This window comes from Xyrauchen texanus, chromosome 9 (genome assembly GCF_025860055.1).
Source record: "Xyrauchen texanus isolate HMW12.3.18 chromosome 9, RBS_HiC_50CHRs, whole genome shotgun sequence".
NCBI lineage: Eukaryota > Metazoa > Chordata > Actinopteri > Cypriniformes > Catostomidae > Xyrauchen > Xyrauchen texanus.
In genome coordinates, this window is record NC_068284.1 from 42,001,356 (window position 1) to 42,019,753 (window position 18,398).

The following is an 18,398-nucleotide window of genomic DNA, read 5'->3' on the forward strand; positions in this document are numbered from 1 at the left end:
GATCAAGGGTTCAATGGTAATGGTTCATGGCTCGCTCCATTCAACTTTATGTAAGAACATTAGTTTCCTCAATCATTTGTTTTTACACGAGGATGAAATGATTAATGAGCATTAATGAGCCTGATGCTGCAAGCCACTAATTTTGCTCACAACAACACAGGCACATATGCAAAAACACCAGGTGGGGAAATGAAAACATCAGCTGCTTCATTGTTATGACCAATGCATGCTGGTGAACTATTTATTTGCTTCCTCAGTAAACCCTGATGAGGGCCGAAAGATGAAAACACAAGGAAAAAACAAGGAAACAGAAGTTAGTCTTGCGTATCCTCTGCTATAGTGCTCCAAAGTAAAATTAAATGAAGCATTTCTTCAATGTGGCATACCCATTACACGACAACAGGAAAATAAAAGAGAAAGGAAATAGTTTTCTATGGATCCACACATCGGGACTCAACAATAAAGATGGCGCAATGACCTGGGGCCAGTCTGAGAGAATTTAAAGCCAGCTGGCACAACAGTCACCTGCCTTTTTGTGCCAGCACTGCTTTGTCACCATGTCTTACATTATGTTTTATGTTTCCCAAGCTTTACCATTAGATATTCAGTAATGTATTGAACATTGGTGTTGCAAATTTTGCAGATTTAAATATGTAACCAGGTAATTCTATCTGGCAGGTTTCATAAAAATTGTCAGAGTGAGTTGTGATAGTGTCAAAAGCAGCAGTTAGAAGGGGATGAATATTATAAACGAGTCCCATCATGCCACCGTTTCAACGCAAAAGTGTGTTTATGAATTTAAAGCTGATATGGACTTTAAAGCTATTCCTGCAAATTAAAACCCCAATAAATAATTTACTTACCCTCATGTTATTCCAAACCCATCTGACTTTCTTCTGTGCAACACAAAATGAGATATTGGGCAGAATGTTCCCCTCAGTCACCATTCACTTTCATTGTATGGAAAAAAGATGCAATGGAAGTGAATGGTGACTAAGGCTAACATAATTCTACCCATCTCCTTTTAGGTTCCATGGAAGAAATAAATTCATGCAGGTTTTGAAAAACATAAGGGTGAGTAAACGATGACTTATAGGTGAACTATCTCTTTAATAGTTATTAAAATAGTGTCACAATGCAAAATTCTTATTAGTACTAAACTTTTTTTTTCTATTTTGACATGAAATCTGACCTGGACATTTGTCATGATATTCACATTTTAACATACACGTTCTTTTCTCTCCCACACAGACACACAAAAAAAAGGTTTTACTGGGGGAAGGTTAAAAGTAAGCTTTGTTTCCTCTTGGGTCAGTTCCTGCTTTGATTTCAGTAGCTGTGCATCCAGTTCTGTGCATCTATGATTTCATTTTCCTTCTATTGTTATAGTCGACACAGCTGTGAGCAGCTACAGCATACAGGAGAACCACCTCACAAATCCAAACGCCCACTTTACTGCTTTGGTTTAAATTAGATTAGATTAGATTAGCGTGTTGCCATTTCTAAGAAATTAAAAAGGCACTTCTGCGTCACTTGTTAAATAAAATGTCACATAATGTAATGCAAGTCAGGCAAGCTGTTATGTACAACAAGTCTGGAGAGATTTTTCTTTCACCGAATTGTAACATAATAACTTTCATGCATCCTTCACAAAGACGAAACGGTCCGATTAGCCTTGCTGTTGCACCCCCAGATCATCACGATCCTCCACCTGGTCATCTTAATGGTTAGACGGAGACCTGGAGAGGCCTTAAAGCCACCATGTCTGGCACCCACTGTGAAATTTGGCGGAGGATCGGTGATGATCTGGGGGTGCTTCAACAAGGCTGGAATTGGGCAGATTCGTCTTTGTGAAGGATGCATGAATCAAGCCATGCACAAGGTTATCCTTGAAGAAAACTTGCTTCATTCTGCTCTGACAATGTTCCCCAACTCTGAGGATTGTTTTTCCAACCAGACAATGCTCCATGCCTCACAGCCAGGTCAATCAAGGTGTGGATGGAGAACCGGTCAAGGCCAGCCCAATCTCCAGACCAGAACCCCATTTAAAACCTCTAGAATGTGATCAAGAGGAAGATGGATGGCCACAAGCCATCAAACAAAGCAGAGCTGCTTGAATTTTTGTGCCATGAGTGGCATAAAGTCACCCAACAGCAATGTGAAAAGACAGAGCATGCCAAGACGCATGAACGCTGTGATTGAAAATCAGGGTTATTCCAACGAATATTGATTTCTGAACTCTTCCCAAGTTAAAACATTAGTATTCTGTTATTTAAAAATGAATATGAACTTGTTTTCTTGCATTATTCAAGGTCTGAAAACATGGCATCTTTTTTTGTTACTTTGAACAGTTGACGTTTTCTGCAAATAAATGCTCTAAATGACAATATTTTTACTTGGGAGAAATGTTGTCAGTACTGCATAGAATAAAATGAAACATTTTAATTTTACTCAAACACACACCTATAAATAGTAAATCCAGAGAACTGACAATTCAGCATAAATAATAATAATAAAAAGAAATATATATATATATATATATATATATATATATATAAACTGTATTTTGGTAAAGTATTGATAGTTATTCATTTCTCTCTCAAACATTAACCAGAAAAGTGGGTTTACACAGGAATAGATAAAGCCTTGCTTTGCCTTCTTTCAAGGTTTAGTTAACCAGTCAAACTAAACACAGTAGCAACGTCCTATTTGATCACCAGATAAACAAGTTTACTCGGTCTTACAAATCAGATCGCCTACAAAAGAAGGTCTTTAGAGACAATACAAGTTGTGAAATCACAAAATAATTACCTTACATGTCGCAAAATGTAATAGTCTGGCACCCCGATGTCAAAGCAAATGAGCTAACCGGTTTATCCAGGTAAGATGACGGAAACGGCACTTTTGAACTCCCCAGCGTTTATTCTACTTCCGAATCATTTGCTCAGTCTTTGAATAAAACAAAAATATGTGCTTTACAGACAGTATAGATTACAATGTTTGCTGTAGTTAGTGTAAAACAAGAGAGTTTTAAAGTCCGCAGGTGCGCTCGCGCATACGTACCGACAGGTGTACACGCACAACTTGTTAGGTTAAAAAACCTCTGTGTCTCCCAAAACATATGTGATCTAATGCGTGTTTTTAGGATAGGCAGAAGAAAATACGGTCAAACTTACCATCTTGAAACAGAGAAGTATTAAAGAAGGGTCGAAAGCTACAAAATACCGCTTCACTTCCCAGCTGGTCAGTCAGGACAGCTGGACTTACCGCTGCCCTTCCCAGACCCAGAGTGCAGAGAATGGAAAGCTGCGCATGCGCAGATGCGCAGCTGAGCGAAAACATAGACTCTGCAGTTTTGCAGAGATGGGCCACTTCTTTTAAAATTAATGGGAGAAATTGGAACGCTCAACCACGTTGCTCTGAGCGCTCAACGGATGTAAAAAGGAAGTTCCGCCTCACAGTTAAAGGTGCCAATCATCTTTTAGATACAGACATCACCTGTCAATCAACTCAATACCGCGCATGCGCGTTAGCTATAAAGGCTGGGTTTTGCGTTTTTTTTTAACGTAAAATGTGATAAAGTATCCCAATTTATTATACCAGTTTTGTCAAATTTTATGACAAACTACAAATTTATTTTATTGTTGTTCAAGTAAAAAAAGAGCTGCACCAGCATTACTGGAAATAGCTTCCCGAGAGCGTTCCAAAGATGGCCGACAGTGGACTGACTTGCTATAAACACTTTGGCGTGGATCTCCTTGTGCGCCTCCTCTGTATGAGCTGAGCTCTGATTGGTCGAAGCGCTGCACCTGTATTGAGAAGGGGCGGGGCAACGAAACTATACGTTCCCAATGTGCGCTTAGTAAATACGCCATAGATTTTACATGAATAACTATTTTATTTGGCAAACCACTTCAAAAACACAAATTAGATTAATTCTTTCTAGTTCGACATTTATATTTGACTAAAATGATAAATAAATTCCATAAAAGTTGTATATTTTCAAAATTATAATATAATAGTACCTTGCAGTTTATAAATAAATAAAAAGAAAAAAATATATATATTTTTTTTAAAATATATATTTTAATTTCCAATATATGCCTATTTGGTGTATCATCACATTTGGCAGCTATTTTGAATTTATGTTGTTCTAAATAAATAAAAGGGGGGTATTTATGTGGAAATATGGTGGTTTGGATGTTCATTATTTCTTGTATTCATTATGAATTATACCACGAATTTTTAGAAATTGGCTTCTATATATTTCCGCTTTATTGGACGTCATACAACATCTGATTAATTTATAAATAATGTATGAATAGATTATATACATTTTAAAACGAATAGATTTCCAAGAAAATAAAAATAAAACATTTTAGTAATTTTAACTAAAACTAAATAATTGAAAATGCAAAAGTCATACATCCCATAATGTGAGAAATACAGCTAAACACCGTGACCTGACCTCCAGAGATAATAATTGATTATCTGCCATCTGGCACTAGATGGCGCTCTGTGGAGTTACAGAACTCACATAACGTAACTCTCAGCTGTCATAACAAGTCTGTCCGGCAGAGCGAAAACAACACTGCGACAAATGTCTCTCTACAGGAATATAGTGTGGTTTATCAAGGGAATGTGTGAGTATACAAGGTAAAGCTCATTTTGACTATTATAAGTTGTTGAATTAAATTGTTGCATTATTGTTGTGTTTCGGTTACTTTGTTGCTGTGAACTTAGTGGGGTCCCTTCTGAAAAAAAAAAAACCAATATTCTAGTCTGATTTGCTGGTCTTTACTGGTTTAAGATGGTTTTAGTTTGTATAAACACCCTCTCTCTCTCTCTCTCTCTCTCTCTCTCTCTCTCTCTCTCTCTCTCATATATATATGTAGGTGTGTGTGTGTTTTCAGCAGGGATGAGGGAAAGTTTGGGGTACATTTGTCTTTACAAACAAGTGTGTTATTGTTTGTGAACCCCAAAGTATTCATGTTTAAAATATGTCTTTTCTTTAGTGTTTTGATTGTTTTGAACTTAAACTTAGTGTCTGGTCAGAATTGTTACGTGTCCTGGCATGTCAAATGTTGTTAGATTTAGTGGTTTCCTACACAAATGTTGCTTTTGTAGTTCAGCAAGTCATCTCCTCTGACAAGCATTCATCCAGGCCCTCAGTTTAAGGTTAGTCATCATTACAGCACAATGGGCCTCATTGAGACCCATGCTGTTTATTCAAGTGCTCTGTCATCCCACACAGAAGCTCCTTTGGCCCCTGATCAGTGCCCTTGTCTTGGGAGCACTGTCTCAGATGCTCATAAGTCACACAACAATTCAAGAATTGTGTTACAGATCAACTTTTAGACATTACAACAGTTTCGGTTCTTTTAGCTCAATGCCAAGGTTGTTGGATGGATGCCCCTGGAACACACACATAGTGATGAATCTTTACCTTGAATGCTTTGGATAAAAGTGTCTTTCCAAATGTGGAAATATAACTGTCAAAAGTTAATGTTTCTGAAAAATATGCTCTGAAGTCTTTTTTATTAATTGTTGGATTTTTTTAAGCAGGTCTGGATTTGAGAATGCCTCTAAGAGTTTTGTGGCGAAGGATCTGGATGTGTCCATGGTCGGGCGTTCCTTCATGATCACTGGAGCCAACAGCGGAATAGGAAAGGCGACAGCTATAGCCATAGCCAAAAAAGGTATGTTTTACGAGGTTATCAGGTACCAAAATTATTGTTCTAACAACATCTACAATACCATGGTACTTTGATGTAGGCTATGCCTTCCTTTTTTATTTATTAAAGGAATAGTTCTCCCAAAAATGAAAATTCTCTCAATTTTATCCCAGATGTGTATGCGTGTTTTTTTACATTTTTAAAATCTAATCTCTCCACTCTTTAGGTCCATACACTACAAGTAAATGCTGATCAAAAGGTCAAAAAGCATATAAAGGTAGCATATAAGTAATCCATACAAATTCAGTGGTTAAATGTATACCTTCAGAAGCGATATGACAGGTGTGGGGGAGAAACAGATCAAAAAAGTGTAGTGTTTGTGTGGCACCTCTATGCGTTGCATATACTGCATACATGCATATTCAGTATAAATACATACTATATAATTGATTCTATTGATAATAATTCATCTGAATATAGACTCTATATATTAAGTATATAAATCTTATGCTAAAAGGTCAAAGGTCAAGCCATTAAAATGGTTGTAATTGGCAATGTGTTATATAGCTGGTTGCTTGCTGTTATTTTTATGTTAAACTTTAACACTGCTGCCTTCTGAGCCACTTTCTATTTTTTTAGCTACTACTAAATCCATGAACCTATTCCCAGTTTGCAGAATTTAGCAATACAGCTACTGTAATCAAAGATTAAGCATTTCCCAGTTCTCATCTTTGGTAATGAAGTGTGTACAGACACACGGTTGAGTAACCTTTACATAGTTGAGTAACAATTGACAAGAAGAGCAGTTTGTGATTTTTCATGTTTATAACTTGGCGGTACACTGAAAAAAATATGGAAAAATGCAGGTTGTCCGATCTACTAAACACAGTATTTGTGATCTTAACAACAAAATTGTGTTCCTCTTCTAAACTTGTTTTCTTTGCTTTCGATTAATGTAATTTAAAAAAATGTGCACTCTACTAGATTAAATCATGTAGGGTAAATGTGAACCAATCAAATATGTTCAACAACATGAGGATTTGGGCATGGGATTTGTGGTTCCCAGCATGCTTTGCACGGGAAATGATACAGAGAGAAAAACATTTGAAATGAATTGTTATTCTATGCATTTTTTTGCTGGATGAGAAAAGAGGGAACCTTAATGGTGTTTCATGTTGTTATTTGGGGATTTAGAACTGATTCTGTTACTCTGGGTTACCATTGTGGGGAAGAGTGGAGCGTTTGCTTAGGTTGAGGACAGGTACACAAACAATATTCAGTATGTTGCCTTACTAAAGATTAAATTACTGTTTAGTGTTTATGTTAATGTATGTTAATGTATGCTATTGCCAGCTACATGTTAGCTAGTTTAAAAAAAAACCTTACAACAAATGAGTAATGTGACATCAAAATATTATGTAAAACCGAGAAAAAATTATATTTCTCTTAACAACACACTGACAAACTGACTATCAGCTGACAGCCTGAATGTCAGTACAACCACTATACAACCTTACTGCACATATATATATATATATATATATACTGTACAATGTATATTATTATTTGTATATTGTGTTTGTGTCATTTTGTGTATATTAGATATGTGAATTGTGTTGTGTAAATCAGATGTTTATTGCAAATTTGTATACGTCTCATCACTGTCATGACTGCTATGTTGTTCGGAACTGCACCCGAGACTTTCACCCACTGTTGCACTTTTGTATATGGTTGAGTGACAATAAAATGATCTGACATATAAAATCACATTTAGGCTGCTTAACTGGGTCATGTAAAAATTCATTTATTCCATTATGTTTAAATTACGTGAACAAATGGTCAAAGAGTTTATGAGCTAAACCAAGTGGAAAAAAATATGTTGATGCAACTTAATTGATTAATGTGGAACCGATGTACAAGTTAAATAATGTAAATTCAGAGGAATTTATACTTTTTTCAGTGCAGGGGTTTGTTTAAATCATCTTTTTTCCCCTCTTATCTTAGGTGGCACTGTCCATATTGTTTGCCGAAACAAAGAGCGAGCCGAGAGAGCAAGAGAAGAAATAATCTCAACCAGTGGAAATACTGTGAGGGTCTTCAGTTACTGCTAAATCCATGCAGAAATGTTTTTATTAGTTCAATTGTTTATTTGGAGATAGCAGCTCTATTATTTATGAATCATTTTTTTTAAAGACTAAAAGATGGTTTCTGCCTCTCATATTTTTCTTGGTATGTGATGTACATCTATTGTAGGAGGTTCACGTGCATGTGTTGGATCTCTCAGAGTCAAGGAAAGTTTGGGAGTTTGCCGAGGCATTTAAGAAGGAGCATTCCTTTCTCAATGTTTTGGTAAGAGCAATGGAGAGCTTTTTAAACTCAAAAATGCATTCTCATATTTCCTTTAATACAGTGAGGAATGATGATAATCTTCTACACTAAATATATATATATTAGCCTATTTTTGTTTCTCTCCACTTTTCTCCCCAATTTGGAATGTCCAATTCCCAATGCATTCGAAGCCCTCGTGGTGGCATGGTGACTCGCCTCAGTCTGGGTGGAGGAGGATGAATCTCAGTTGCCTCCGCATCGGAGACCGTCAATCCGTGCATTTTATCACGTGGCTTGTTGAGCGTATTACCGTGGAAACGTAGCATGTGTGGAGGTTCACGCTATTCTCCGCGGCATTCACGCACAACTCATCATGCACATTGTAGCGACCACGAGGAGGTTAACCCAACGTGACTCTACTCAACCTAGCAACCATTCCAATTGGATGATTAGTAAGCCTGACTGGAGTCACTCAGCATGCCCTGGATTATATTAGCATATTTTTAAGATTTATGCATTTTAATATAATAACAAAATGACAATTTATGTCATTTTGATGTTAAATTCAAATGAATACATCTTAAAAATAGGCAATTTAGTGCAGGAGATTCTCATCATTCCTCACTATATTAAAGCAAATATAAGCATGCAGCAGAATACTGGTCAGATGTACAAATATCCTCTCTTTCTCGAACACGGTCTCAGATCAATAATGCCGGATGTATGGTAAATCAGAGGGAAATGAACCCTGACGGGCTGGAGAAAAACTTTGCAACCAATACTCTTGGTAAGACACAAATACAGAAATATAATACACACCTTGTTATTGAGTTAGAAAGTACTTTTTACTAGATATTAGTTTTGTAAACCCCACCTGGACTTTATCCATTCTCATTTATTTTATTTTGGGCTTTTGTCACTTTTTACTGAAAGGACTATGGAAAGGTGATGAGGAATGGGATCTGGAAATTACTCAAGTCAGATTCGAACTCGGGTTGCCCACATAAACACCACAGAGCAATGTGCTCAAGAATGGTTAATTGTATCAAAACCATGGTTAATTTACATGAGGGTTAAACTAATAATGTGACAACATTTAATTTATACTTCATATACTGTATACAAAATATACAGAAAATACTGAATGTGTGTTTACATCCTTGATTTTAACAATGTAGAAATCATTAATGTCCTTTTAATGATGCAATAAAAACATTCATCTAGGAAAAGAGGTGTGCCTGTCAGGGCAAGATCATCCCAATGACATAATAAACTGAATAAATCTCTCTTTTCTGTAGGTGTTTATATTCTCACAAAATGTCTAATCCCGTTGTTGGAGAAAAGCAGGGACCCGCGAGTTGTGAGTGAAAAACAACATTGATCACAATGAACATTGATGAGGAATGACTTTCATGACTTTCATTCTCGCAAATAATATTATATATGGATTTGTACTGATTCACAGAGGTCCCTGAGTCATGATCTAGTGTGTTTTGGAGGGCATTTGGAGTTTAATGTTGTTTTGCAGAAAGTGATGGTTTACATGCCTCTGATAGATCACAGTGTCATCAGGAGGGATGCTGGTACAGAAACTGGACACAGATGACCTGCAGACAGAGAGAGCTCAGTTTGATGGTAACATGGTATACGCACAGAACAAGGTACCGTATATGGATAGTTCCATATAGTTAGTTAGTATAGATAGTTAGTGTTTTTGTGAATCTCACAAAAATGTCAAGAAATGTTCTGTGCCCCGTTTCTCAATAACGATCGATTTTAGCAGTTAGGAGCGTTTTCAACAAGCAATTTTACGAAGGTTTGTTATTTTTTACCTGCGTTTCCCAAACTGCAATTATAATGCATTCCCATTTACATTTATGCATTTGGCAGACGCTTTTATCCAAAGCAACTTACAGTGCACTTATTACAGGGACATTCCCCTTGGAGCAACCTGGAGTTAAGTGCCTTGCTCAAGGACACAATGGTGGTGGCCGTGGGGATCAAACCAGCGACGTTCTGATTTACAGTTATGTGCTTTAGCCCACTGAAAAGGGATTTAGATGGGCAAGGAGGAGGCGAGAACCGGCTTGACAATATAAATAATAGTTTAATGAGAAACTTAAACAAAAGACACAAACACACACATGACGGACATGTCCGTAAACGATCTCTCTCTCCTGCACCATCCTCCGCATTCAGCCTTCATCCCTCTTGGAGGCTTGATTAGCCTGATAAGGGACCGGGTGTGTAGAATCACCACCCGGCCCCGTCCTCCGCCCTGCCACACCCACTACACCACCACCACTCCGCAAAACGCCGCTGCCCGAGTGACAGTGCTGAAATGTGACCTTATAGTGCTGTTCATCATTGTAACTTCATTATATTTGTGTAACTTTCCAATAATTCAAAAAAAATATTTTCTTAAATCCACCTAATGAATTGCTTAATTACATGTTGTTTTTACAATCATTTTGTGCAGAACGATCTTTTTCTTTTACACAATCTGCTTCCATAATCAGTGCATTTGTAGTGCCTCTCAACATAAAAGCTTCCAGGATTAGTGAAGAGAGTGGGGGCCATCTGTATGATCCTGTTATTTCAAGCATTCGTTAAATATTACAAGGTTCCCAGAGCACAGACCGCAAAATAAGGAGACATTTGGAACCAATAAAACTGAGGTCTTCTCTTTACTCCCAGAAGGGATGAGGGTGACGGCAATGCTGCAGGTGCGGTGCTACAAAACTTGTAGTGCTGACGAGAGAGCATTTGCTTGTCAGAGAGGAAGAGGAGATGAGGATTAATGCATCTGCCAAATGAATAATATAAATGTAGGATGATGAGCAAATATATATCCAGATGATTTTCATGCTTGGCAGCAAGTTGATTACTTTTCTCCTCTCTCTAATATTAATTTATACAGTTGTCTTCATCAATAATTCCAGCACTTTGTTGTTGCCAACTAGTCCATCTAGTCCACACAGACAACTATATTTATTTACTAATTAATCTATTCATCCAATTAGACTCTCTATTTGATGCATTTCATTATTATTATTATTTTTATTATTATTAGACATGCCTGTTAAAATAATAAATAAATAAAACACATATATTCTGATATTAATGTCTCAGCATAAAGTGTAGCTATAGATATTTAAATCATGTGAAGTGTCATTTTGTCTTATGTGTCTGCATAAGTCTATGTGCTTATGATGCTCTTAGCGCTGTACGATTACTCCAGAACACTCGTAAATCTATGAGAATTTTCAAGTAGCCTACTACTTAAAGGGTTAGTTCACCCAAAAATTCTAATTATCCCATAATTTACTCACCCTCAAGCCATCCTAGGTGTATATGACTTTCTTCTTTCAGCCAAACACAATTGGAGTTATATTAAAAAATATCCTGGCTCTTCCAAGCTTAATAATGGGAACGAATGGTACCTTAGATTTGAAGCCCAATAAAGTGCATCCATCCATCAAAAAAGTAATCCATGCAGCTCCAGGGGGTTAATAAAGGGAAGCGATGTGTTTTTGTAAGAATAATATCCATATTTATAACTATTTAAACTATAATCATTGACTTCCGGTAACGGCCGTCTGTGCGTTCACGAGAGAGATGAGTTCCGTTGTATCACTTAGGCGTAGCGTAGGCTCCGGTGAGAAGTGATGAACGTGGTAGCGCAGAGGATAGAGGTAGCCAGTGATTATCACTATAATCGATATTCACTACTTTTCAAAACTTAATCTGACACTGAATGTTCCAGCAGCCTAATTTACACTTAGAAAACTCCTGATGTTGCTATAATGCAAAAAGCACTTACCAGCTTGCTTGAAGTGAAAAACAGTCATGATTAATAAATTAATAATAGATTAATAAATTAAGCAATCACACATGCAGAACATCTCCTGTCATCTTCCTCTTTCTCAACAGCAATACCAGCAGTTATGACATTTGACTCATCAGCAAGATATTGCGCTCTTCGCTTTTAAATTACGTACATCACTTAAAACGTGATTGCGTCACTGAAGGCCAGCTAGAAGGCCTCGACCGGAACATATACTAAAGATCACACCCACCAAGAACAAATAAATCAATCTGATTGGCTGATGAATCTGTCAATCTGACTTTAGCTGCCCATTCTGTTGCACTGTTGAGGGATTCTGAAGTCGTTTGAGGGTTTTCAGATGCGTAACATTGTAATGGCAACAAAGTTGTAAAATATAACTACACGGAAAAGGTCAGCAAGCGATTTTATCACACTAAAATTATGTTAACATGCAAATTGTTTGTCTTGTGGCTTTACTTTTAGAACAGCAAGTATTTTAATGTTATACTCTTCCATTGTAAGCGCCTCATCAAAACCCATATTTTTGCTTTTTTAAATTTCTTTAAATGTTCATGCAACAAATGTTGTTGATTGAGCTCAACTTGTATTAAACCCAGAATATTCCTTAAAAAGTACCATGGCTATTATCACTAAAAATATACCATGGAAAACTCTGGTTATACCATGATTTTTAGACACTTCCATGGTAATAATACCATGGTATTATTTTAAGTACCTTACAGTATCAATGGTATATATAATATATCAATGTATATATATCATAGAACCATGGTATGTAGATCACTGAACCACAGTGCTGCCACAGTGATTTATGTAATTGTTGTCAGACACTTTCTTATTAAATTAATTTTCAAAGAAGATTTATGTAAAGATTATCAACAGAGGATGTTTAATTAATGAAAAGAGACTAAAAGTCATCAGCAGTTTCTATTAAACTGAGACAAGCAGTGTTACCTTTCTCTCACCTGTTGCCAAGCAACAGGTGACACTGAGTTCCAACAGTGGTGTCTCCCTTAAACAATATCTGATGCAGTAATGATGCTGACCTTTTACTAAACACTTGTGGTTTGTGTGTGTGTGTGTGTGTGTGTGTGTGTGTGTGTGTGTGTGTGTGTGTGTGTGTGTGTGTGTGTGTGTGTGTGTGTGTGTGTGTGTGTGTGTGTGTGTTTTTCTCCACAGAGGCAGCAGGTGGTAATGACAGAAGTTTGGGCAAAAGCTAGTCCCAAAATATTTTTTTCTGTTATGCACCCTGGGTGGGCTGACACGCCAGGTATTAATAATTTTATAAGTCAACCAGCAAAATAAACAGTCTGGTAAAACTTTACAGTATGGTTCAATTAGTTAACCACATTAGTAACCATGAACTAACAATGAACAACACTTTTTTTGTTGTTGTTGCATTTATTCATCTTGGTTAATGTTAATTTCACAATGTAGTTATGCATTTTTAAAATCAAAAGTTGTATGTGTTAACATTAGTTAATGCACTAACATGAACTACCAATGAACAATTGCATTTTATATTAATTAACATTAACAAAGATTAATAAATGCTGTAAAAAAAAAGTATTGTTCTTTGTTAGTTAATGATACCTAATGCATTAACTATGTTAATGAATAGAATCTTATTGTAAAGTGTTACTTACCGACTTTTATAATATGACATGTGATATTGACTCCATTTAGCTTAATGAATTTGCTTAATTGCAGTTTTTCAGTTATTTGTTTCCATGACCACTTAAAGGTGAAAAGTGAAATTTAAAAACATTTTTTTTTTTTTATTATTTCGGTTTTAGTTTTAGAAGGGTCATTAATACACAGGTACAATATTCATAATTTCTTTGGTACTTACAGATAACTAAAATTCACATTCTCTGGACTAACCTGAGAAATACAGTTTTAGTTGAGTTGAGCTAAAGAAACAAGCAATTTTACCATTTTATATATATATATATATATATATATATATATATATATATATATATACTATTTTAATACTATTATTATATTAATACCATGTTTGTCAGATTTCAGTGGTGAGTTGACCTAGACCTATGTTTATTTATTTATTTGTTTCACTTAAATGTTTAGGCCATTTTTTTACATAACATTATAGAAACAATATAAATTGTGTGTGTGTGTGTGTATATATATATATATATATATATATATATATATATATATATATATATATATATATATATATATATATCGTATATAATATATAGAATTAAACATTTGTAATTTTTTTAATTAATAGATTTTATGTATTATTCATTAATAAAAATGATTATTTACTATATTACACAAATATTTCTAAATCAACAATCACAAAATCAATCCCATTGACTGTAAATTATGCTTACATAATCCATACTGTATATTCTATATCATCAACTCAATTAACTAGTCTATTAGTTTACATTACACTGTTTTACAAACTAATCTCTGGGTCTGGTTGTTTTCAGCGGTTGCCACGGCGATGCCTCAATTCCATCAGATGATGCGCGATCGTCTGCGTACGGCGGAGCAGGGAGCTGACACGGTTGTCTGGCTCGCTGTTTCACAAGCAGCCGCTGCATTTCCCAGTGGCCTTTTCTTTCAAGGTGTGTACAAGTGTTCGTGGCTCTGTTTGGAGTAGCATACTACCATACGACTTGTACTGTTTCTTCAGTGTATATAGTCGGTATACTGTGCACAATGTACACATCTTTTGTAACCGTAATTATTACCAAGATTATAATTTGATCCCACTCGCCGAATTAAACATGACATGGTGAGACAACAGTGTAGCATTTTACTGTTTGACATAATAATAATGTTTCACATACTGTTTAAAGAAAATAGGAGACTTTTTACAGTATATACTATACATTATGCAGTAAGCAGAACACAAGTACTCCATTCTGAACATAGCCCTTTATGATGGATGGTAACAGACAAATTAGTTGTCATGTGACCAAATGCAGCAATAGATTACTAGGACACAGCAGTTTAGAAGAAGCATGCTTCATTCAGGTATGACATTAAATATACACTAATGAGACAAAACATTATGACCACCTCCCTAATATGCCGTTGGTCCTCCGCGTGCCTCCAAAACAGAGCCGACCCGCCAAGGTATGGACTCTACAACTCCTGAAGGTGTCCTGTGGTATCTGGCACAAAGACATTAGCAGCACATTCTTCAAGTCCTGTAAATTGCGAGGTGGAACCGCTGTGGATCTGACTTTTTGGTCCAGCACATCCTACAGTACTTCAATCGGATTGAAATCTGGGGAACTTGGAGGCCAGGGCAATGCCTTGAACTCGTCATTATGTTCTTCAAACCATTCCCGAACAACGTGTGCCGTTTGGCAGGGTGCATTATCCTGTTGAAAGAGGCCACTGCCATCAGGGAATACCATTGCCATGAAGGGGTGTACCTGGTCTGCAACTATGTTTAGGCAGGTGGCACGTGTCAAATTGACATCCACATGAATGGCCGAACCCAGGGTTTCCCAGGAGAACATTGCCCAGAGCATCACAGTCCCTCCATAGTCTCATCGTCTTCCCAGGCGACCTTCTTCCACTGTTCCAAGGTCCAGTTCCGACACTTGTGTGCTCATTGTAGGTGCTTTTGATGGGGACAGTGGTCATAGACACTATGAAAGGCCTGCGGCTATGGAGCCCCATACGCAGCAGGCGTGTGTTGTGATAACATTTTCTGTGACTTGTGCCACAGTAGACCTTCTGTTGTTTCGGACCACACAGGATTGCCTTTGTTGCTGTCGTGAATCGATGAGCCTCGGGTGCCCAACACCCTGTAGCCAGTTTGTGGTTTGTCCCAACCCTGACCACTGTTGGTAGGTACTCACCACTGCTGACTGGGAGCACCCCACAAGCCTTGCCATTTCAGAGATCCTCTGACCCAGTTGTTTGTCCATAACAATTTGGCCCTTGTCAAAGTCACTCAGATCTTTACTCCTGCCCATTTCTCCTGCATTCAACACATTGACTACAGGAACTGATTGTTTGCTTACCATCTAATCTACCCAGACCTTGACAGGAGGCCTTGTTAGGAGATGATCAACGTTATTCACTTCACCTGTGAGTGGTCATGTTTTTGCTCATCAGTGTATATACAGTATTGCACATTTAAAAGACTTCTCAACAGATACAGTGTGAATATTCTATAATTCTTTATAATTCTGAGGTTTGTGCGCTCAATCATGCTTAAGTGTGAACATCTGATCGGAGAATCGAAGCTACTAGTGATTCTAATAATTGTTAAATCGTTTGTTTCAGATAGGACACCGTTTCCAGCTCACTTGCCTCTTGCATGGACGCACAGCTCTCGACATGATGTCAAAGTGTTCATGGGTCGCTTGGAGACTTTGGCGATGGCTGTCAAACCATCAGAGTGAGGACACACGTCTAAAGAGCCGTTCACACTGAGAGAATAAAAAGATGGACGGTGCTGGACTGTTGGAGAAAACTTGAAGACATTTTAAGTGTGGGATATATCAACATAAATTAAAATTTAGTCATCATTTATAGTCTCCTTTCACTTTCATTGCATATTTATTTGATACAATGAAAATAAATAGTGACCTAGTGTGGCATTGCAACATTCTGCCTACTTTTGCGATCCATGGAAGAAAGAAAGTCATATGGTTTTGGAACAATATGAGGGTGAGTAAATGATGACAAAATATTAATTTTTGGGTGAACCATACTTTTAATAAATAAACTATAACTCACTCATGTTATGTGAAAGAGAGCTTTACAGCCACTATGTAAACAAGGTAAAATTATCATAATGCATTAACTAATGCATTAATGTTACCTATACAAATGTAATTTAAAAAATTTATTAGTATACTGAAATTAAGATTGTAACCTAGATGAATATATGCTTTAAAAGTATTGTTCATTGTAACTTCGTGTAAACTAATGTTGGAAAGATATAAACAAAACAAGGATTTTAAGAATATGTCAGCTCTGTAGGTCCATAAAATGCAACTCAACAGGGTCCAAAACTTTGAAGCTCAAAAAGGCAGCATTACAGTAATTAATATGACTCCAGTGGATAAATCCATACCTTTAGAAGCGACATGATAGATTTGAGTTGAGATACAGATCAATATTGGTGATTTTTTTTTTACTATAAATTCTCCTCTCTGCCCAGTAGGGGGCAATATATGCATGAATAATATCAATCGCCAAAAACAAAAGAAGAATAACTCATAGGAGTGAAGAGCACTTACAATTTGAAAGTGGAGATTTTTTGTCAAAAAAGGACTTAAATATTGATCTGTTTTTCAACCACATTTTCATATCGTTTCTATAGATATTGATTACTTTTATGCTGCCATTTTATGCTTTTTTGAGCTTTAAAGTTTGGACTATGCTAACATGCATTGTATCTGCTAAACATCTTCATTGTGTTCAGCAGAAGAAAGAAAGTCACATACTGAGATGGCATGAGGGTGAGTAAATGATGAGAGAATTTTCATTTTCAGGTGAACTGTTCCTTTAAGAAATGGAAACCTATTGTAAAGCGTTACAGAGAAACCTTTCAATTTCTCTACAGGAAGGATTACAAAAGGTTTTTATAACGCAGTTTAAGGTGTTTAACCATGTACCTGGTCACAACATGCAGAGTAAAAACTTTACAGCACAATGAGTTGGCTGAAGCTGTGGTTGAGCCATGGTGCTCTGAAGAGGATGCAGGTTTGAATGCAACCTGCGTCACTTCCTGATCCCATTCATCTTTCTGTCATATTGTTTTTCCACTGGGCTGTCCCATAAAGGCAAAAAGCAGAAAAATAATAATTATAAAAAGAAAAAAAAAAAAGGTTTTGTACCTTGCCAGTCATTGTCACACAGCCAACTTCCTGTAGAGTAACAGGATATTATATAACCTCTGTTGGGTTTTTTGACTGTAACACTGGATACATATTTGTCATGTAAAAATTAAGAAATCAACAAACAAAAAAATAACCTGCAAACTCCTTTATAATTGCTCGTATAAATGCGGTGTCTCTTTAATGGATAGCGTCCACCTACGACGACGATGAGTGTGTCATCATTTCTGTGCCAGGATGAAATGTATAAAATCCTTAATTTCCTGCGCTGGTAAATGATTAATCACGCTCTCAGTTTGACGTCTTATGATGGTCACATCATCAAAATAAATTATCATCTTCAAGTGTGCCAAATAAAGCATGTGACATGCTCTGGTTTATATAATCTGGTACAGTAAGTGTAATAATGGCTGCAGATGTTTTGTTGCATTACATTGGAAGTAGGTTCAATATGTTAATGAGATTGTGAGAGTTCTCTCTCTCTCTCTCTGTAAATCCTATGTATAGCAATATCGATCAAAGCTATGTGATTAAAGTTCACCCTCATGTACCGTTCACTCCCATGGTGACAGGTTTTTGTACTCAGGTGTTCAGTCTTACCTCTGCTCAAATATGGATTAATGAACTATCACAACCAATTAGCTTAATGGAGGCCACCATCACCACTTCCATTGAATTCAGTGTGAAATATAACTC

At 36.6% G+C, this 18,398-nt stretch overlaps 2 protein-coding genes across 3 annotated transcripts in view; one reads left to right on the forward strand and one right to left on the reverse strand.

The window, feature by feature from the left end:
- LOC127648652 (AP-1 complex subunit sigma-3-like) overlaps window positions 1–3,418 on the reverse strand; it is a 38,267-nt gene extending 34,849 nt beyond the window's left edge. The window contains exon 1 of one of the 2 annotated variants that reach the window (XR_007971190.1): window positions 3,177–3,418. Coding sequence is in view for 1 of the 2 variants with exons in the window: in XM_052133367.1 (XP_051989327.1) it covers window positions 3,177–3,179 (3 nt within the window). In the remaining variant the exon portion in view is untranslated. The remainder of the gene's footprint in view (window positions 1–3,176) is intronic. The other variant, XM_052133367.1, reaches the window with a different exon arrangement.
- A 1,160-nt stretch (window positions 3,419–4,578) lies between these two features.
- Window positions 4,579–18,123, forward strand: LOC127648644 (dehydrogenase/reductase SDR family member 12-like). The gene is made up of 10 exons (XM_052133357.1): window positions 4,579–4,656; window positions 5,566–5,699; window positions 7,680–7,762; window positions 7,929–8,024; window positions 8,709–8,790; window positions 9,302–9,363; window positions 9,560–9,664; window positions 13,033–13,123; window positions 14,322–14,459; window positions 16,141–18,123. The coding sequence occupies exons 1-10, from the start codon at window positions 4,601–4,603 to the stop codon at window positions 16,257–16,259; spliced, it is 966 nt and encodes a 321-aa protein (XP_051989317.1). The 5' UTR covers window positions 4,579–4,600; the 3' UTR covers window positions 16,260–18,123.
- Window positions 18,124–18,398: the final 275 nt, after the last annotated feature.